Genomic DNA, 22,829 nt, shown 5'->3' on the forward strand with positions numbered 1-22,829 from the left:
CTTTGACACAAGATTGGCCTGCCTTTGGGGTTTTTAATGTGATGTGCCACGGCTGATGGCTTATGCAAGTGATTGTTAAGTCTATTGCTCACGTCAATGTTCCCACTGGATATTTTTCTCATTCTTGGGGAATTTAAAAAAATAACAAATAACCAACAAATCATTAAAAACTATAACACGTTACCCAATTCTTGGAAATAAGCCAATGAGCCTAAAATCTGCTTAAGTATCCTAAGTGTGAATCCCCAGCCTTTCAAGCTACCACTTTGTTTCAAACGCTCACCAATGAGAACTCTTATCTCCGCTGCACAGAAGAGACATCCATCTGGTAGCTGCCAACTGTGAGGTTCTGCCTCCTTAAGCCCAGCTGCGTGTTTGCCCCTGAGATAGGAGAAGGTAGAGAGGGCCTGTCAGAAAGACGACATGGATGCAAATGGAACCTGAACTCGATTTGAGGTTGGCACCAAATGTTCCATGTCAGTAGTATGTGGAATTTAGTGCAGTCATAAGAACTTAATTCTATATTTTATCAGAATAGTGATCAGGTGAGAACTGAACTTAATCTGTCACAAGCTATAGGAACAAATAAACAAAGCTGGGTGAGCAACTAAAGTGGTGAAACAAGAATTGAAAAAAGAAAACTTTAATGTGAACTGAAAAAAAGTCACAAGAAGTCAGTTTTGTTTTTTTTAATGTGTTTGTTTTTCCTCAAAAATCAACTGTAAGTTCTGTCCAGGGGAAGGAGTCAGAGCCAAATGATGATCTTAAAGTTTTGTTTTTGTTAGTGGTGTTTTGTTGTTACCTTTTCCCCTAAAAAAACAGAATGGTGAAATAAATTTTAGTTTGCTACTATTAGTCTCATAATCTGTGGAATATAGTCCTTCTTAGACTCATTTCTGAAATAGAAATGAAGTATGAAATGAAACTGGCATTCACTGAATATTTAAATAGATCTTTATTTAGCTGCTTTTCTGGAGCTATGCATCCTATGAGAGTCTTTATAGCTATCAAAATGTTAACTAATTATATTTCACTGTATATATTTTTAAACAGATCATATTGTAGTTGACAAGCAGAGATATTTTGTATAATTTGGGTACACAACAACTATAAATGTCACAGACAACTGAAGATTCTCTCAGATATACACATAAGCTTAAATATAAAATTCACAATGAAATATATATATATATATATATATATATATATTTACTTCATGATTTTATTTTTTATTTTTTTTATTCTTTATTGTTTAAAGTATTACATAACTCTCCTTTTCCCCCCATTGACCTCTCCCCAGTTCACCCTCACCCCCTAACACACGCCCTCCACCCCCAATCTGTGTCCATTTGTTATGCCCATATACATGCATACAAGTCCTTTGGTTGATGTCTTACCCCCTCACCCCCCACATTCCCTCATAGGTTGGACAATCTGTTCAATGCTTCATTGATGCTGGTTCTATTTTTGTTCATCAGTTTATGTTGTTCATTATATGGAATATATTTCTTAAAGCAGGTTTCATTTAATCCCCCTTTTCACATAATCATAGACATTAAAAAATAAAATGATTACATTTGGGACAACTTAGCATCAGGTATCTTGTCAAAGATTTTTCTAAAATGATTGGGAGTCTCGTCAATATAGATAGTCTCTGCTATAGCTATGCTCAGTTACAAATCAGGATAAATAGTAAAATATCAAGCTCCTATGAATTTTCAAAGAAGCACAGTCTGAGCTAAGAGTCAGCATCAACATAATAAACATTTACTGCCTTGTATTACATATAACATAGTAATAATATATGTAAATATATATGTTATGTGTATATGATCTTGGGCATTTTCCAAAAGATGTTTATATTTTGTGAGCTTTTATAAATGAAATCAATAAAACCTATGTAGGTATACAAAATACATATTGTTCTATATTTCAACTCGACTTTTTCATTTTATACTTCAAACGAATGAAACTATTTCTGAGAGGAGCATCTGTGTCTTTTCACATATAACTTTTCTTGATTATTTCTAAGAAAGCAGACTAAACATGCAGTTCTGACATAATGCAGCATCCCATTTTGATTTCTGGTTAGCCCAGAAGCCTTCACCAGCCGGAAAAAAAGTCTCTGAAAAGGGCAAAACTTTCTGACCTCAGGAGGTTCTGATAGGAAGAACTGAAGCAATGAACACCAAGAATAGAGAAAACATTGGGATAAATTCCCCAAATTTCTGTAACCACACTGATGTGGGTGCATGGAGAAAGGCATAAGCTCAATCTCAAAGAATCTCCCTGTTTTCACATTCTTTCTTTTCTCTCGAAGCTGATCTTGCAGATGATATAGTCCAGATGAATATCTGCTTAATAGGAATTCTTGTTCACAAATTGACACTGAGAGTGTCTCCACCATATTATCTAAAAGTAAGAGGGGGTGCATGCATCTTGTTTCAAAATTTGGCTAATAATCAGATCATTTTTTTAAAAAAAAAAAAAAACAAAGCAAAAATTTGGTTCTCATAGGAACTCAATAAATAGTAGGGGTATGAACTTTAAAAAATTAATATGTGGTTCTTTATGACACTTTGGCTGCTTTTGATCTATTATTTTGCACCAATAAATTTAATTTCTTCAAATTTCCTGGAGTAAAGCTTCTAGAAAGGAAATTAAAGTGTTTATATTCCAAAACTTTGTGTAGACACATGAGGTGTTTTTCATAACCAGGATGACCTATTCAGATTATGTAGAACATTTGAACATTGACACACTGGTCCTCAAAACTGTTTTTGTCATATGTTTATGAACTGAAATATAAGAAGACCATTACAAGGTTTGAGCTTGTATTAGTGCTCTATTGCTGTTATAAATTACAAACAATTTAGTGTCTTAAAACAAAATTTTCATCTTGTAGTTCCATAGTTCAGAGGTCCGATACAGGCCCAATCAAGCTAAAATCAAGGTGTTCGCAGGGCCGTTTCTTTCCGGAGGCTCTAGGGGAGAATCCAGTTCCTTTCCTTTTCCAGCTTGTAGAGTCTGCCAACATTCTTTGGCTCATGGTCCCTTCCTCTGTCTTCAAAGCCACAAATGGCAGGTGGAATCCTTTCACATAACATTTCTCTGACCCTTCTGCCTCGCCTTCCACTTTTACAGATTCATAGGAGACTGAGCCTGCCTGGATAACCATAGGTAATCCATCTCAGAGTCAGCTGATGAGCAACTTTAATTCCATCTGCAACCTTAATTATCTTTGTTGTGTAAAGTAACATAACCACAGGGTTAAGATGTTGTCATTTTTGAGAAGCTATTAGTTTGCCTTCCATGGAACTCTTCCAAAACAAAAATGGCTCATGCTTCTTAGAAATTTAAATAGTCCCCAATTTACCAAATATTCTTCTCTTAATGGACCCTAGGCAAATGATCAGCAAGCCAAGGACAAACATTCACTGGCATTGTTCATTTTTATGAACTGGATGTTCACTCTGATGATCTCCTCTATGAGAAATTGTTGACAGATTCAGCTAAGTCTGCCCAGTTCTTTCATTACTCTTTCTGTTTCCCCCTATCATTTACAGATCTAAAAAGGAAAGTTAATTTTTCTTATAAACTGTAGAAAAATATGAATAAATTTATCATTTCTAATGCGTGTGTTGTGTATATTAATCAGAGGACCAACTGAGGCCTAGAAATTGGAAGCTGGATGTGATGATATTGTGAGTAAGCCTTATATCCTCACTGCTCCCAGCTGGGGTGATGTAATGACACCATGCCTCATATAAAGCAGTTTACTTAATGGATCACAGCACCACCAAAAGCAGAGATTCCTTTACTGAGAACAGCATAAAGAAACAAAGCATTATAATTGTGACAAAGGAAAAGTAATCTCAGAGAACAAATTGATGTCCAATTAAAAAAAAAATGAGTTTTTAGCCCTGGCTGATCTGATAGAGCATCAGCCTGCAGACCCAAGGGCCCCGGCTTTGATTCTGGTCAAGAGCATGTACCTCAGTGGCAGGCTCTCCCAAACCCAGGCCCTGGTTGGGGTGCGTGCAAGAGGCAACCAATCAATGTGTTTCCCTCACATCAGTATTTCTGTCTGTCTTTCCCTTTCTCTTTCACTTTGTCTAAAAATCAGTGGAAGGCCGAAGCCGGTTTGGCTCAGTGGTAGAGCGTCAGTCTGCAGACTGAAAGGTCCCAGGTTCAATTCCGGTCAAGGGCATGTACATTGGTTGCGGGCACATTCTCGGTGGGGGCTGTGCAGGAAGCAGCTGATCGATGTTTCTCTCTCATCGACTTTTCTGGCTCTCTATCTCTCTCCCTTTCTCCTCTCTGTAAAATATCAATAAAATATATTTAAAAATAAATAAAAATCAGTGGAAGAATATCCTCAGGTGAGGATTTAAAAAAAAAAAAGGAGAAGGAGGAGGAAGAAGGGAAGGAGGAGGAAAGGAGAAGGAGGAGGAGGAGAGGAGAAGGAGAAGAAGGAGGAGGAGGAAGAAAAGGAGGAGGAGGAGAAAAAATGTGTTTTTATGTATAAAATTGTCATTAAACTGTTTTGTTGTTTAAGCTTTGAGGTATTACCGCTCACTGTGCTTTGCATGATTCTGGTGTTCAACATTCTGCCTGTTCATCTTCTCATTCAATTTTATGTTTGGAATAACAACTATATATCAGGAGCCGAACTGTGCTAAATGCTAGAAGTGAAAATGACAAGGAAGACACACAAATACGTATGGCGGGAAACAAATATGGGCATGTAAGGTGTCCTGACACAGCGGAGGTGGATTGTTACTGCCTGTTGCAGTCCACGTAGAATTTTTCCATTGAGCAGCAGCATCTAAGGCACAAAAGCAAGAAGAACATGATGTGATCAAATAATAGAGAGAGATGTCATGTGCAGAAACAAGGCAAATTAGGGAGAGATGACACTTTATAAAATAGACTGGCATCAGATTCCAAGAGGTCTTCCAAACTATGTTATCCAAATTGTGTGAGGACTGGCACTGGAGAGATTCAAAAAGAAGACACCAGCCCGGCTGGTGTGGCTCAGTGGTTGAGAGTTGACCCAGGAACCAAGAGAGGCTTGGTTCTATTCCCAGTCAGGACATGCGCTGGGGTTGCGAACTCCATCCCAGGTAGGGGGTGTGCAGGAAGCAGCTGATCAATGACGTTTCTTTCTCATTGATGTTTCTGTCTCTCTGTCCCTCTTCTTTTCTCTCTAAAAATCAATAAAAACATATTTTAAAAAGAGAGAGAGACTGAAAGGAACAATAGACCAACCCTCTGCACTATTAGAAGGTAACCCACCAGGAAGGTGAAAAACAACAGGAAGCAAACAAAAACATAATCTGTTTGGTTTTATTTTTGCAAAAATACGTTGTAGAGATGATTGGCATTTGGACTAAATGAGGTAGAGGAGGGAATAACACATTTGGGAGATATGTAAGAGGAGAAATTTTCAAAATTTTACCAACTGGGTTTGAGTGCGTTAAGTTCTTTCACCAAAAGTCTTAAAGGAATCAAGTACCTCTGAGGTTTTACCCCAGTCAGATTAAAGCTGTTTTATTCTCAAAAGTGACATTTTCCACTCAACTATTTTGTATTTTCATTGGGACCATCGTCACCACCAGTTCTTTGCATTTTCTAAGTACTTATATGTCATTTGTTCCTCACCCTACCCCTCCCGGTGGGAACAGAAATCGCCCATTCCAGTAATAAAGCATGCAAAGGGCTCCGCTTAAGGTCACATTGCTGCTAAGTAACACAACCACGTCTAAAACGCACGTTTTCTGTTACCCATTTCAGACTGTTGACATTTAATTTAATGTCACACATATTTTTTAAGCACACATTTTTTTTAATGCGTTCTTAAGAGTTTACATAACCACCCCCCAGGAGAGACAATAACCAGTGGTTTAGTAGCCAAGACTCAGACCTTTCTAACTTCAGAATCTGTTAGAGAATGGCAGGGGAAGCCTTCATGGAGATACCACCTTCGAAAAGGAGCTTAAAGAACATCTATAAGCAAAGAGTCCTTTCCAAAAGACTTAACTAGTACATTGAAGCATGTTAAGCGTTCATAGACACATAAAATGGTTAAATCCATTAGCGCACATAAAGAATACAACTGCTTACCATGTGTGGTAAGTGGCAGTGAAAATCGTCTATTAGATCATTCAGTGATTTCTGAAATATTCCTGGTTTCTTAGAAATCACTGGTATTATTTTCTGCTGGGGCCGATGAATACACCACACCCAGACCTGTCCATACCCAGGGAAGGTTGCCCAGGGGACATTTGTGCTTAACTCCTCAAAGGTCCCAAAATGTGCTTGGTTAAAAATGGCCAACGCGTAATGGAGACCAAAGGATTCTCCTGCCTGTTCTCCCCAACCCCCAGCACAGCAGAGACGGATCTGCCAATTTAAAAATTCTCTTGATTTCCCTAAATACTTTTAATTCCTGGTATTTCTAATCACCTCCTGACCACTTCCCCCTTTCCTAAAAATTCCCTAGAGATAAGGGAAGAGCTTATGTGGAATCATAGATCACGCATATTCCCCCTTCCACCTTAATGTGTGGTCTTCAGGCACACGAGAAGATTATCCACTTTGCCCAGAAAATAAAATCCAAAAACATGGGTTATCAAAAACAATCCCTTTAAAACTTTTTTTAAAAATGTATTTAGTTGGGTTTTTTTTTTTTTTAATTTTCAAGATCATCTTATTTGATTTTTAAATACTCAATTGAGCAATAATTATTCATTTCCATGGAGATTGATCAAACCAGGGTTCGTTTCGTTAGGAATTATCACAGTTTCTTTAAACTTCAGCTCCTTTGCTTCAGTCTTTTCTAGGACTTTCTCTCCCTATTAATTCTATTGCACATGCCATCTCTAACCTTGCCACACCCTCTTAAATTAGAAGTTTCATCATAGTAACCAATGGCCCTTCATCTTGCTGGAATTCCACTGAAAGCAGAATTCAACAGATTACAAAAAAAGCCACAGCCATTCAGAACTGGGAAATTGGGCTTCTGAGACTACAGTGCCACTTCAAAAGCCCCAAGTTGGGCCAAGGAAAGCCAGGGTCATATTTCTTCATTTTAAAAGAAGACTGCTTTCCCAGCTCCACCAGATAAAGCATCATTTACTCCTGCTATAAAAGGGAGTTTATCATTAAACTTTTTACAATCATCCAGAAACCCCTTCCTCTCCTCTTCCATTCCCGCTTTCTGTCCCTCTCCCTGACCACCTCATATATATATATATATATATATATATATATATATATATATATATATATATATATATATATAAAATTTATTTTACACAGAGAGAAATTGAGAGGGACAGAGAGTTAGAAACATCGATGAGAGAGAAACATCGACCAGCTGCCTCATGCACACCCCCCACTGGGGATGTGCCCGCAACCAAGGTACATGCCCTTGACTGTAATTGAACCCGGGACCTTTCAGTCCGCAGGCCGACGTTCTATCCTCTGAGCCAAACCAGTCCCGGCTCCTTGACCACCTCTTATTTTCCAGTCTCAGGAACATTTTGTCAGGCCACGGTTTTCACCTCAGTGAAACTTTTAGAGCCTTCAAATCCCCCAAACTGTTCTAGAATTACAATTTCTTGTAAAAATAAGAGAAAAGAGTAGAGTTCCCTATAACCTCTCTCTTGCAACCTGGACTTTATAAGCTCTCTTCTTGAATCAATCTTAGAACAATATATTCATTCATCTTTGATTTGGTCCCAAAGATGACCTTCTACAACATGACATGTCAAAATTATTTCCCTGAGACCATGATGAAGTTCTGTGGAGTGGGTTGTAGTCATGTGAAGCTGATATTGGAACAGAAGTGGCTATTTGGCTGAGGACTCCATAATAATAATGGGAGTCATTAAGACAAGTAGTTTGAAATACTGTATAGTCACAGCATGCTTGCATATGTGAGAATAACACCCAAAACATCTCTCTCTATGCCTCTCCTTCCCTAACTCTTTCTCAAATAGAATGACAGGTATGAAATAACAAAAAGAGAGCATTATTTATTGTTTCAATTAATTTCTTCAACAAATATTTATTGGGTAGCCAGTATATACAGCTCTTGCCAAAGAGAAAGGCAAAACTACCACATTCTTTGTGGGGGATTTTCTTTATTTTTTTAAATATATTTTTATTGAGTTTATTTCAGACAGGAAGGGAGAAAGAGAGAGAGAGAGAGAGAGAGAGAGAGAGAGAGAGAGAGAGAGAGAAACATCAATGATGAGGGCGAATCATTGATCAGTTGCCTCCTACATGCCCCACACTGGGAATCAAACCCGAAACTTGGGCATATGCTCTGACCACAAATCAAACCATGACCTCCTGGTTCATAGGTCGATGCTTAACCACTGAGTCACATGGGCCAGGCAATAGCAATGACATCAGTGCTAATCACGTATGTAGGTTTCATAAGATTCTGAGGTTCTCTGTGCACAAAATAAATCAGTAACTTACTATTAGAAGCCCCAATTTTATCTATCCTCTCCACCCAAAAATAGCTGTCCTATGAATTGTATTTTCTCTTTTAATATTTTTAAAGGAAATCAAAATTAATTTTGAAATTCTATAAAGACAAGTTTATCATATATGAAGTTATTACTACATTGCTCTTCCTAATATTATAAAAATAAGAACATAGTTTAATTTCACCTGACAATGTGCAAAAGGGCCTGAATATAAATGAAAATTCAGTAGATAATATATTACTATATACTTAAGGACCCAATCAAAACTATGGAAGGAAATTAACTAGTTAGCAAAGAAAGAGAAGGCAAATTGGGGTTCTAATGAGAATGTCAGTTGAGAAAATCCATCTATAAAAGGTTGAGTGACCACAGAATAAAAGTAATTCTTTGATTTCTTTTCCATTAATCAGATGCTTGTTAGAGGATCATGTTCTGTTTACCCCAAAACATTTTGAAAGTTTTAAAGGAACAAAAATAGAGAAGCTGCATGTCTTAACATATGGAAAAAAATGTTTGATAAGAAAAAGTAAAAAATCATATAATCTAGCAACATCTCTTTAAGGGCTCAAATTTTTGAAGAACTGGTAAATACATTGAATATCCTTTCATACATATTGAAAATTCAATTGGAAAACAGGCTCTTGGTCTTTGAATTGATGTTTTTCAATCCATCAGGAAAATAGAACATTTCCATCTGTGGTGAGAAGGGACCTATAAATAAAAATGTTCATAAATATTTATACAGACATACACAAACATACATACACATTTGTTGCACATGTGTCTATTCTCCAAACTCTCCTCCACAATAACCCACACCAATTCAATATAAAGGAAACACAATGAAAAGCTATCAAATGAGAAATAGTGAAACATTATTAATCTTGTTTAATTATAGGGTTGATATTTCTAGATTATTAAACTTCCAACTGCCAAAAAAAATTTCAAATAATTAGCCCTGACAGGTCTGGCTCAGTGGATAGAGCATCAGCCTGCGGACTGAAAGCTCCCAGGTTCAATTCCGGTCAAGGGCATGTGCCTTGGTTGCAGGCATATCCCCAGTAGGGGGTGTGCAGGAGTCAGCTGATTAATGTTTCTCTCTCATCGATGTTTCTAACTCTCTATCCCTCTCCCTTCCTCTCTGTAAAAATCAATAAAATATATTAAAGAAAGATAAAATACTATTTTAAAAAATGTTAAGTAGTTAGTTGTGTTCCATTCAAGTATATGTATCCGCTATTGAAGCACTAATAAATACAAGGAGCTATCTGCTGGTTATGAAAATGCATGTGGAAAGAAAGTATTTCTAACTAAGAACAGATATTGGCAGCAACCAATAGGAAGAAAACGTATTATAAAGTTTGCGTTATCTTCCATATGATCTTATTTATATTATGAATGAAACTTATTTTTTTACAAATTATAATATAGTTGAGGTTAAGTGAGGTTTTCCTATGTTTTCCAAACTAGTTAAAAAATCATTAGTTTGAGACAGAGTTTATAACAAAAAAAGAAAGCTACCACTGAAAAAAATTGAAAACATTGGAGAATATAATAAAGGTGCATAAAAAATATCAGCTTTACATGGGCAATCAATAAATAGCTGAAAATATTAAATCATAGCTATATTAAAGTGTGTGGGATCTTTACTAAAAATATCATGGCGTCGTGCACACTAAGTAAGAGACTTAGAATTTGTTTTTCTCCCTGTGATGTAATTCCTGATTAGAGTTACATTCCTTCCCCACCCCCCTCCTTTACAGAACAGTAAAAAAAAAAAACTTCAAAGAAGAATGGGCTATGGTAGAATGAGAATTAGACAGCAGAGGCAACTAGTGTATAAAATGATGAAAGAGATCAGAATAATATCAACATTTATTGTATAATCCATCACTGCGCATGTGTCAGCAAGTACGAGGCTACCCCTCCCTCGTCAATATCACCAAGTAGACCATTTGGGTAAGGGAGGAAGTATAGCGCCGTCAAACATGGCTATCAACACTTCTTTTTCTGCCTCAGAAGAACAAAATTCTGAGACAAGTGCTGGGAGCAAACGGAAATTTATCCAAATGAAAATCAAATGATAAATGCCAAGAGAATATTCTTTCTTTGGAATTCTTTCAGTTCTTCAAGTTAACCAGCTGGAATGAATTTTCAAGTAGCATTCTGTTCAGCCTTTTGAAATGAAGGACTTTCCTGTTAATTGGAAAGCTATAATTCATCAAAGATGAAGACAGTGCTTTTGGCTTAGTGAGTCTCTTTCTCTTGGGGGGAAAAAAAGGGGAGGGGTATGGGGAGTCATTTGGTGGATGTGTACCATAAACAGATTCCAGAACATGCATTTCAAATATAAGAGGCTACATATCTAATTAAAGAAAAAAAAAGGAGGGGAATGTAAATACTGGTGTTATTCTAAGCTCTGCATTAAAAAAAAAAAAAAAAAGAAAAGGAAAAAAAAAAGCTACCACTGTGCTCTCTAGTGAGAGGAAGAAAAACAATATTATTAACTTTCAGAATCAAATATTGATACAAGTGAGGTTTTGGGGTTTTCTAAGGTAAATGAATTTGGTAAGTTAACAAATTTTAAGCATTCTTTATTGTATTACTTTACTATGTGCTATTGGGTTGAGGTAATGATTGTCAACTCAGATTTAGAGTAAGAGAGTAAAAATTCACCTGGAAACAAATATTTTTAAGACTCATATTTTCAAAGCAATCTATACTTTAGGCAATACTTTTAATTTATTTGATGATTAGTGATATATTAAATAAAGTAGTTGCATTTAATTTTAAATTGACACAAAATTAGGCAAACTAATCACAACTAATGTGAAAAGTTTTTTTTAAATAATAATAATGAAATATTAAACGTAGTTTTTTCAGACTTCTTTAAAAAAAATCACTGACAATTGTGTATTCTGCTTTAAAATAATTTCATAGAAAAACCTATCCGTGATGCTACTTACATACTTTAGGTTTGCCAATGTATGTAAGATAGGATTTTTCAAAGAGGTTATTTCACTGTTTTGTTTTTAAATATTTACATTACTGAAATAGATTTTTAAAGGATGGTCTGAAAGAAATACTTGACATAAACATTTCATCTATTCACACATATTTCTCCACCTTGAGATATAAGGTAGCAGCCAGCTACCTTATGAAAAAAATTTGACTGGATTCAATAGATGAAATTCACCAACACACCCTTTAACAGAGGTAGGCAGTGAGGAAGGGACAAAGTAGAGTAGAAGTTCCAAAAAAGATTAAACACATCACTTCCATTTTGATATCGTCGTTAATGCTTTGAGAAGACTGAGCTAAACCCAAAATTTCAGCAAGAACAATTGACAGACCGGCTCCAGTGGTTTTTGAAACAGATGAGCCAGCCACACAACCGTCCAAAATAAAGATAAGCAGTATCACATAAGTTTCCTCATTAGAAGATCATAAACTGTATATGATACAATCAAAATATAGTCATTTCTTCTTAAGGGAGCAATAATAATCATTTTACAAACTAGTCATGAACTTTATGGCAAGAGTAATGAACAAAACTTGATTGGCTTTAAGAGATGAAATTCATCAGCACACCCTTTGACAGAAAATTAAAAATCAGAATATTTACATGCTTATCCAATAGATACAATTGCCAAACACCAAAGATCTAGTTCAAAACATATACAAACATGCATAGATCCAGAAATTTTCAACATGTAAATGAATGTGTGTGATTTGGTTTCCGAGAGTTTTGTAATCCAGCCTAGTGTGGTGGATGGAATTTCAAAGTCAAGTTAAGAGATTTTGCACTGAAAACTGAAACACTAAAATAGCTAATTGCAAATGGACTTTTCATCAAAAGGTGGTTGATTCAAGTCCTAAACTTTTTTTAAAAAAATATTTTTTATTGATTTTAGAGAGGAAGGGAGAGGAAAAGGGAGATAGAAACATTGTGATGAGAAAAAAAACATTGATTGGCTGTCTCCTGCACACCCCACACTGGGGATCAAGCCTGCAACTGGGCATGTGTCCTGACCAGGAATTGAACTGTGACCTCCTGGCTCATAGGTTGACATTCAACTACTGAGCCATGCCGGCCAGGCTAAACTTTTTTTTTTTTTTTTTTTCATAGCACATTGTAGCAGAGTTGACAGCTAATTTTTTTTTTAAACAGCAGTAACTAAGAATACTAAACAAAATAGTTATGTAATACAAATTATAATGATATTTTTTAAATATCATAAAATAAAATACAGAATAACCTTTGCTTTTATAATAAGTACATTGTAAATATTGCAAATAGTAAAATATTTCTGGGTACTTTTCTTTCCTCTTTGCACTTGTAAGTATCCTTTTATTATGAATTTCCAAAAGGAAGATAATCTAGTATGCAATATTCAATACCTTTAGCAGTTTCTTTCAAACTCAAGAGTCCCATTTGAACGGAAGGAGTCCAGTCCAGGCTAGCTTTCTGGATATCAGGAGCAATGAGGTGCAGTGGAGTTCCCTGGGGCGATAAGACTGTGGAAACTTCTGTTAAGACATCTGACATGAGTCTTTAGTGTGGAGTGAAATTATGGAAACAACCGAAGGGGGGAAAAAATCTATAAAGGCCTATTCTCATAATCGATTTATAAGGGAAGTATTCTATTTGGCAAAAACAGTTCATTATGCTAATCCAGATTATGAAAATATAGATTTGTAATGTGATTATTGATATTTAGGATGTTTACTGTAAAATGAATCGATAGGACTGCATTCAAACCTCAGAGGAATCTTACATTTTATTTTTTTATTTTTTTTAATATGTTTTATTGATTTTTCACAGAGAGGAAGGAAGAGGGATAGAGAGCTAGAAACATGGATGAGAGAGAAACATCGACCAGCTGCCTCTTGCACACCCCCTGCCAAGGATGTGCCCACAACCAATGTACATGCCCTTGACCGGAATCGAACCTGAGACCTTTCAGTCCGCAGATCGACACTCTATCCACCGAACCAAACCGATTTCGGCGAATCTTACATTTTAAATTCATACAGTTTTTTTTTCTCCTTTTTTGTCTTACATGTAACAAAATACAAAAATCTCTGACAATTTTATTAGGATTTCAAAATGTAATGGTGCTAGTTATTTAAATATAAAGTTTCTAAATTAGATATACCCCTATAAATAATTTCAAATTACATATATCTACTGTATCTTACCTCTACCTGCTTGGGGGAGGGTGAAAATACAAAAAAATAAATATACTTGTGGCAATAAAAAAAAAAGAAGAGAGTAGAGAATGAGGTAACTGAATGGTATTGACACAAAACACTATTAGACTCTGATGAGTGACTTGCTGCTCAGAAAATTCAAATTTCAATAGGGTAAATAAGTTCTTAACCTTAATTTTTATAAAACACATCTATTTAATAAGTTCACACCTGGTCTCTTTTTCCCCCCAGTGGCTTATGTGTGAAATAAAACAAGGATGCCAGGTCACACTGTGCTCTATGGAGACGTGATGTGGGAGCAGAGAGGTACGGGGGTGAAAAGCCCTCGTTTTCCTCATCTGTTAAAGGGGGTTATAATAGAGATTCTAGACACGGCGCTCTTGCTTAGAAATATGCCTGATACGCATAACTATTCATTAAATTTTTGTTATCATTATCTGTTTTTAAAAGCAGATCTCCAAGTCACCGACTCTTGATTAAATTGTAGCAGGTTACAAACTGGAAGTTTTTGGAGCAAAAAAAATAGAATCATATTTTAGGGAAAGGTTAGGGTGAGTGCAAGCAATAAAGAAGGCATTTTAGGTTGATGTATAAAATATACGGGGCCAATAAATAGTGTTGGTTGTGGTGAGTGGAGTGCAGGGGGCACTAGGAGGAGAAGTGTGAGGCTACAGAAACGAGGTCACCGGGCAAGGACCCTGCAGGCATGTTAAGAAGCTTGAGTTTATCCTTTCACGTCCTTAAGTTTACTCTCCTTGTTTTACACCAAGACAGTCTTATTTCAGAACTCCCAAAAGAATGTAACACAAACAGAACGCATCTCTTAAACTGGCTCTTTTTGATTGGTGGCAAAATGCTATTTCCATCTTAATATGTTTTAATGATCAGAGCTAACTTTGCAAAAATGGGTTGATGGTAATTTTCCCAAATTAAGAACATCTAGTGGGGTGTGCAATGATGTGTCAAATTATTTCTCTGTGAATAACCAATCAGAAACATCTTGGAAGTTAAATAGAAATCCAGTTAAATTAATTCATGTGTTAAAATGATGGAGTAGATAATTCAGGTAGCTTTACATTTCAATTTAGAGAAATTAAGTTCCCATTTTAAAGTTATCTATTATTTAAATTTCCACCACAATGTTATAAATTTCTAGGTTGAAATAGTATTTCTATTTTATTAAAAGAAACACGCAAACAAAAGACAAAAGGTTTGAATGCATTTCTCAAAAACAATTCCATTTGGTAATAATGTAGCTTAAAAGGAGGTAGTCTTGCTGGCTTTCAGCTATGTTTTTCACCATTGTCAAGCTCTTCTGTTTACATATAAAGCACCAATCAAATGCTTCTAAATATATATCAATCTATACAATAGATCGTATTTGCTGAAGTTCTTATAATGTAGCAATTCCCCTGCCTTTGCAAATGTAACTAAAAAGAACAAAAGTTGGGCTTTTCATTCTCTATGCATAAAAATCCAGTGCAAGTCTACATTAAAAAATCATCACATTAACTGCATTTTCACACCATGTGTGCCTTTTTGAAGTGTATAAAGCCATGGGTGTTCAACAATTTTATCCCATACCCAATAAAGAGAAAAGACCTAGCAGAAAAATTAAATTTGAATGGGATAATTATTTAATTGGGTTGAGTGGCAAATTCAGTGATATTTAGTTCTCAGAATAGAGTGTGGGATACATTTTTAGCTTCTTGAGAGAAAAAAAATGGGTTTGTCTTGGAACTGGAGCTACTTAAAGCTCAATGGCTCCCCTTAGTGGTGTCTTTTAAGAAGTTCACTAAGCGGTAGCTTTTCTAAAGACCTACGCACAACACAGATGTTTCTAACTATCCAGAAAATCATGCACTGATATTTACATTTTAAGTAATTTTCAATAAATCAATTCTATTTTTGATTATATGGAAGTAATCTTTTTTATTCATAACCTTGTTACAATTAAAAGGGTTATTGAGCATTTTCTATGGTTTCCATTTTCATTTGGAACTTAAATATTTATCGTAATATAAAACTTAGGAAAAATAACTCATCATTTTCTTCTCTCTTTTTTCTTCTTACATCTTTATGGTTTCTAGTTTATATTTCTATTTGAACAGGTTTTAAAAATACAATTAGCAACTAATTTTTATTTTGTATCTAGGAAACTATGTCAAATGTACCTAATCAGAAAACCTGTCTTAAAAATTAGTAGCAACATGCCTGGCTGGTGTGGCTGAGTGGTTGAGTGTTGACCTATGAACCAGGAAGCTCTGGTTCAATTCCCAGTGTAGGGCATGCAGGAGGCAGCCAATCAATGATTCTCTCTCATCATTGATGTTTCTATCTCCCTCTCCCTTCCTCTCTGAAATCAATAAAAATATATTGTAAAGTATTAGTAGCAACAGTAAGCCAAAAATATTTGCTATCCACTGGGAAAATATAGGAGAGATTAAATGAGAAATTATATGATGTGAAATAAATTTTGAGAGTATATGTTTAAGGAAATTGGATCTTCTTTTGATCTCCAGCTATGGTTCTTAAATGTGCTACACATCAGAATAGAATGGGGGTGAACTTGTCATTAACTACAGGTTCCTGGGCCCATCATTAGAACTACTGAATCATAATCTCCATGGGTGAGGCCTAAAACTCTGCATTTTTAAAAGCCATCTATGCTTGGAAACCTGGTCTGCAAAAGGCCTGAGGAAGTGCTTACATAATGACTCTATCTTTGTATTCATTCAACATTAATTTCAGAATCCCCAAAATCTCAATCACCTATCCAATCGTGTGGTACTGGTTTGCAACAAAATCTTAACTAATATGTGGCTATGTGGTCTGAATACTAGTCACTGCCTATACTCCTGTATGAATTCTTACTACTTACAGAAGTGTTTATGAAATAGGAAACCAAGTTTATCCCAAAACAACTTGTTGGCCTTTCTACACTAGTCACAGAAACACTGAAACTCTGCCCTGCTTTCAGGTTGATATTTTCCCTGCTCCAGTTTTCAGTACCACTGGTTCTCAGGACAAACTCCCAATATGGCAATCGAGTCCTGTATATCGCTCCAGTTTCCTGGGTAATGTCCTATATATAAACCATGATCAAACCAAGGAAGGCTACTTTCAGTTTTCCAGATTCACTTTGTCCTTGCATGCCTTCCTGCCATTGACACTGCCCCACAATCCTTCTTCCCTCATCATCCTGGGAAACTCGCACTCATTCTTTAAGGCTCAGCTCAAACATCACCCCATCTGGGGAGTCTTTGTCCATCTCCATTGGAAGAGTTCAATGCTCTCCTTTCTGTGCTCCCAAAAAGATCTTGTGCATAGCTCTATTTCAGTATTAGCTTGTGACTCTCATTGTGTCTGTCTCCATCGCTCTCTCGTATCTCCAGGTTTTAGCACAGTTTTTAGCATGGAGTCAAGGTTTAATTCATGTTTGTGGAATGAGTTCATGACATTAGCTTTCACTTCTCCTGTGATCAATGTGTGCCAGGCATCTTGTGTAATCCTTACAGAGTTTAACAAGTATTAATGATTATCTACATTTTAAATATCAGGCAATTAATTCTGAGAGATTCCAACAATGTGAGTGCCAAAAGCCACACAACAGTAGTGGCAGACCTAGAATTTGAACACCATGGGTATTCTGACTCTAAAGACCGTGGTCTACAACATGACCCCATAGTGCCTCCCTGTTGGAGCTCGACTTGTACTTGATTACTAGTGGGCGTTTCCCTTTTGACGTTGGGCGTTTCCCCCAAACACCACTCTTTCGGCTAGAACATTAAGGGAAGATGAACGGCCAAAACCGGTTTGGCTCAGTAGATAGAGCATTGGCCTGCAGACTGAAAAGTTCCAGGTTCGATTCCAGTCAAGGGCATGTATCTTGGTTGTGGGCACATCCCCAGTGGGGGGTTTGCAGGAGGCAGCTGATCAATGTTTCTAATTCTCTATCCCTCTCTCTTCCTCTCTGAAAAAAAAAAAATCAATAAAATATTTTTTTTTTTAAAAAGGGAAGATGAACATTCTTTTAATCATAAGAACAATCTACAACTCAATTCTAGGGCACGTGTGCATGTACACACACACATAATCAATGAATGAAAAGACAAAAAATATACATGTAAGATTGTAATAACCAGAATGCTTAGCTTGCAAAATCACCCCCCCAAAAAAAAATTTATATATATATAACTATTGACCACATCAAGGAAAAGTCACCAGAAGAGAAAAAGGAGGCCTTTCTAATGAAAACCTTGCAAAATTTCCCAAATTGCACATGAATTTTAATGGACTACAGCCACTCTTCTGCATTTCTATTTTATTTCTTGGACAAGAGGAAAATATACTATTTATGCAAAAGGGTAGTTAGCATTTCCAACCACGAACACATGGCCTGTAAAAAATAATAATCCCATTTTTCTGTTGTGCAATAGCTCTCTGTTGGGCAACAACAATGTACAATGTGCTAGTTTCCTGTTGCTTTACTAGAGCCTCCCCTTTCACTCACCGCCCAGACTCAATAGCTATTCCTTGGATTATAAAACTATAATGCAAGCTACTTCCAAAAATGTTTCTGCCTGTCTTAAGAAATAATCCTATCAGCTTGCTAATAAGCAGAAATGCACTGTAAGTTGAGTATGTTGTCACAAGTGGCTAAAAAACATATAAATCAATCTATGACCAGGAAAAAAAACAACCTATTACTTATGTGTTCAAAACATTATGGTTGGGGTCACAGCTGTAAGATGTTGGATCATCATCAAGAGAACAATGTCAAACACTGAACTTTTGGATGATTTCCATAAAAAGTAACATTTTGTTTGGGGTCAGTAGTTTTCATGCAACTTTGGAATGATTTTCACGGGCAATTTTTTTAGAGTTGAACTTGAACACCTCCAAAATGCTCCTCAAAATGGAAATATTATGTAACTTAACCTCTGTGGCCATGTCCTTCTGAAAACCAAGCACATACCATGAAAACAAGCATTTCATTCTTTCAATTGGTGAGGATTGATGAAAATTAAACTATGCTACATATTCAGTAAGGTAAATTTACTCTTCAGTTTCCTCTGTTTAGTTACTAAGTGCAAGTCAACACTTCCAATGTGTAGTATTTAAAGCCAGTATTGGGGGGGGGGGGGGGGACACAAGGCAAAACAAAACATGGATTTCTTCCACAGAATCTTATTAATCCAGACATATTCTTTTAAGCAAAAAGAAGAAGGGGATTGCTACATCAGGCCTCATAGTCAACTCTAATATTTTTTGTTCATCTTTACATATCCAAAACAATCTGATATTTGCTTTACAGTGGTCTGAATTCCCATTTTTGTTAACTGTCCTTTCACAGTCCAGAATTTGGAGGTGTGTTATGTTGAGCCTAGCAAGGCAGGTTTTGATAAAGTAACTGGAAGCTTTTATAAATATAGTCTCAGACAAAGCTAGTTGTGGCATAAAATCATTAATCCAAGGAGACTGTATTGGCTGAGTACACATATGCACTATTAATAATATTGCTCCCTAGGATACTGAAACCAGAGCTCAAGGAAAGGAAAGCCAAACCACTGAATTCAATATTTGCAGCCTATTTCAGGACATGAAAATATTTTGGTTCTCTCATGCAAATAATTTCCCCTTTGTCCAAAGCAGCTTTTTGTAGACAGAGACTAATATCAAATTTTACATGGCTTTGTAGGTGGGAACATGAGTTATCAGAATTTGTTCTACATCAAGGAATAGTTAGTTCTTAATTTTCATTTACTATGATATTGAATTAGTAATTTCTCATTGGGATTTATGTTTTAATGGGTGCTCCTAAAATCATGCTCTCAGAAATTATTTTACATTGTTCACTGTATATGTGAAATGCCTACATAGTAGTAAAACATCTAGTTAACTCACTATTTGGAAAGAAATAAAAACAACCTGCCCTATTTGATGCCAGGCTCATGCTCTTTAATTATATTATTCTTTTCTAAAATCTTCAGCCATTCTCCAGTGCCGACAGAAAGAAACTCAGTTCTTTACCCAGGCTCCAGTCTACCTCACTATATGCCTTTCCACATGAAAACCTTTAAAATTATGTTGATTCTACTTTGTAAAATGCCTCATAGTGTGAACCTGATTTAAATCTTTGCCTCAAACCCAGCTTAATGTCAGAGACCTCCATGAAAGCCAATATACATACAATAATTATCAACTAATTTGATTGAATGATGCACAATGTTCCTGCTTTACAGCATATACTATAGGGTTATTGGTGTTATAGTCACCACTGCACCTGGAAACTAAAATCAACCTACAAATATTCATGTTAAAGTATGTACAGCTATCTTGATATTCTTCATGGACTATCTTTTTGCATATTTGTTACATAAATTAGTTCTAGTAGATGGCATGCAGATATATTGACACATTGCAAATATGTAAATGCTACTTGGAAAAATTTGAATATAAAGTAGTGCCTTAATAAGAGCCAGATAATATATACTCACTGATAAATTCCTTATGTGGCAAGAAATATTCAAAACTTTCTATTAAGTATCCATAAATAACTATCAAGTAAAATATTACCAAACTTATAACAATAAAACCCTCTAGTGTTCAGAACTGTTATCTACTAATTGCTTTGTTATATTTTGTATGTGTTTTATGTTTATATTGCTTGAAATATAAAATGGACTTAAGAAGAGTAGTTGAGTGAATGATTTAAATAGTAGATATTTGGCATCTATGAGTATAGTATGCAACCCAAGAGGAAATTAACTCGTTTAAAAAAAAAAAAAAAAGACTTAGAATAACCAAATAGAACATGATTGAATGTATATTTTAAAGGCGTATCCTTTCATTTCAGGAAAAAAAGGAAGGGAGAGGAAAAGAAAAAAACTTAATAAAGAAGAAAATAAGGATGCAGTGCCTGATAACAAAGCTCTGGAACCCAGCAGAGAAACCCCCGAACAACGAGAAAGTAAACAGCAGCAGAAGAAGCGAAAGGCCCAAGATAAACAACAGAAATCGGTATCCGTCAGCACGGGGCATTAAAGGGTCCTGTGAGGTTGTCGTAGACTCGTGACGCTGCTATCTCAACCAGATGCCCAGGACAGGTCTCTAGCCATTAGGATCACAAATGGACAACGTGTCAGTCACTGCTCGGTCCAAACAACATTCCAAATAGCCGTTTTATCTTCATACCAGCATAATCAACAACAACAGAGCCCAAAGTTCAAAGAAGGGATGCTTTCGAACAGTTATCTTACGTGCTTCTGTGCATTTTTAAGAGTCAAGAACGTTTGTACATAATTACCAATAGGCTCTAAGTTCTAACAACCTAATGAAGACATCTGGAGAAGCAACATCTTTTCCCTATTAAAAAAAAAAATTTTTTTTTTCAAGGTATTATTTTAAGAAGCAAAGGCTAATTCTGCAAATTCAAAGATACAGTATCCCTTCAAAATAAATATGAGATCACATCTTTCCAAGGACAGTACTGTTTGTCCAGGAGATCTAGAAAGTGCTCCAATGCTAGGGCCTGGCATTTGGAATCCTAAGAACTATCACCGCGGAAGCAACTGTTTTAAGAACAGTTCTATGGCCCGCGTCCTGTTCTGCAAGAAGCATGAGAGTGCACCTAGAGTTAACTATACTGCCTGGGACTGGAGAAAAGCAAACTGTGGAAGAAACCATCGAGTTCGAGATGACGTTTGTGCTTTCCAAAACTGTGAAGGGTTGTGATTCCCCGGAACAGGCTCCACTCTATGTCAGCACTGTGTGCTTCAGCCTCTGCTACCCCTTGGGTTATATAAGTCTGTAAACATGTACCTGTAACTTACTTCCAAAGTCATACTTATTAGAAGATTCTGATTCACAGAACACAAAAAACTAGAGCAAGGAGAATATAACATGTTTGCAAAGTTATGTGTTTTCTTTCTCAATGAGGGAGAAGCAAGTTTATTACCTGCTTAATGGTCCACCTGAACTAAAAAGGATACTACTTTCTAACAAGGTGTATCTAGTAGGGGGGAAAGCCACCACAATAAATATATTTGTTGATAGTTTTTAAAGTTTGGTTCATTTTGTTTTATTGGGAAGTTGTTTCTCTCGCAGTCTCATGGATTAGAAAAGATAATTCTACGTCCTATGTAAGTCAGAACATATTACATTTCTATTGTGGTTTTTTTTTTTCAACTCCATCTTTGGATATTTATTTAGAGGGTATTAGGAGATATTTACTCAATTTATTTTCTTATTTTAATCAACAAAATCCTGGTCATAGATGTAAAGGCCTTCCTAAATTATTGCACTATTTTATTGCTTAGAAATTAGCATTTTTTCTTGTATGTTGGTTTTTCCTACATCGTGAACATCTGTCCTTTACTTCTCCATATTTTCTCAGTCTGTGGACCTCTTCAGGGGAGTGAAGTCACCTTAGCTGAAGGCCTCACAGAGGATACAGCCAGCCTAGGGCAGGAAGAGGCACCTCGGTGTGCAGCACAGAATCTCATGACCCACCTTACCCTTCCTGCTGTCATGGGAGGAGGCACAGCTGCTCTGTCCACCATGCTCCCTAGCCCCCCAGAGATGACTGCTTTCCGGAGAATTTCCAGTGAATCGGCCTTCTGGCTGCCTATCGCTGGTCACTCTTTCCCCACCAACTGCACTGTCATGTGGACTGATTGGCTTACTTTCATTTCCACTTCTCTTTTGCTCTTCCAAAATACAAACAATTTGAATAATGTATTCCTGTTTCTTCCTCTGGTGATTTTTTTTTTTTTTTTTTTTTTTGTCCCGGGGAGAAAAGTGTTTCAACTAAGTAGATCTAGTCCCAATGTATAAATATAATTCTATCTTCAAGTGCAACTTATGTTTCCAAGGATAACCAAACTTATGTTTCCAAGTATATTCCCATGTTCTAGAATTTTTGTTTGGTCTCAAGCACCATCTTTGTTCTCAATCTTACCTAGTCAAGCATAAGTGGCCAAATTATTTTTGTATATCTTTTTATGTCTGTCCTTGTCTTCATTATTTCAATAAGCAATTACTGGGAAAGTCCATGCCTGTATTTGCAGTGCTGAAAGGGGATTAAATAAGCCACGACCCAAAAATGTG

The 22,829-nt window shown here is 36.1% G+C and overlaps 1 protein-coding gene across 1 annotated transcript in view; it reads left to right on the forward strand.

The window, feature by feature from the left end:
* Positions 1 to 21,784, forward strand: part of RSPO3 (R-spondin 3) — an 84,027-nt gene extending 62,243 nt beyond the window's left edge. The window contains exon 5 of the mRNA XM_036413636.2: positions 20,578 to 21,784. Within this exon, the coding sequence (XP_036269529.1) occupies positions 20,578 to 20,765 (188 nt within the window). The 3' untranslated portion in view covers positions 20,766 to 21,784. The remainder of the gene's footprint in view (positions 1 to 20,577) is intronic.
* Positions 21,785 to 22,829: the final 1,045 nt, after the last annotated feature.

Source organism: Pipistrellus kuhlii, unplaced genomic scaffold, assembly GCF_014108245.1.
Source record: "Pipistrellus kuhlii isolate mPipKuh1 unplaced genomic scaffold, mPipKuh1.p scaffold_m20_p_5, whole genome shotgun sequence".
NCBI lineage: Eukaryota > Metazoa > Chordata > Mammalia > Chiroptera > Vespertilionidae > Pipistrellus > Pipistrellus kuhlii.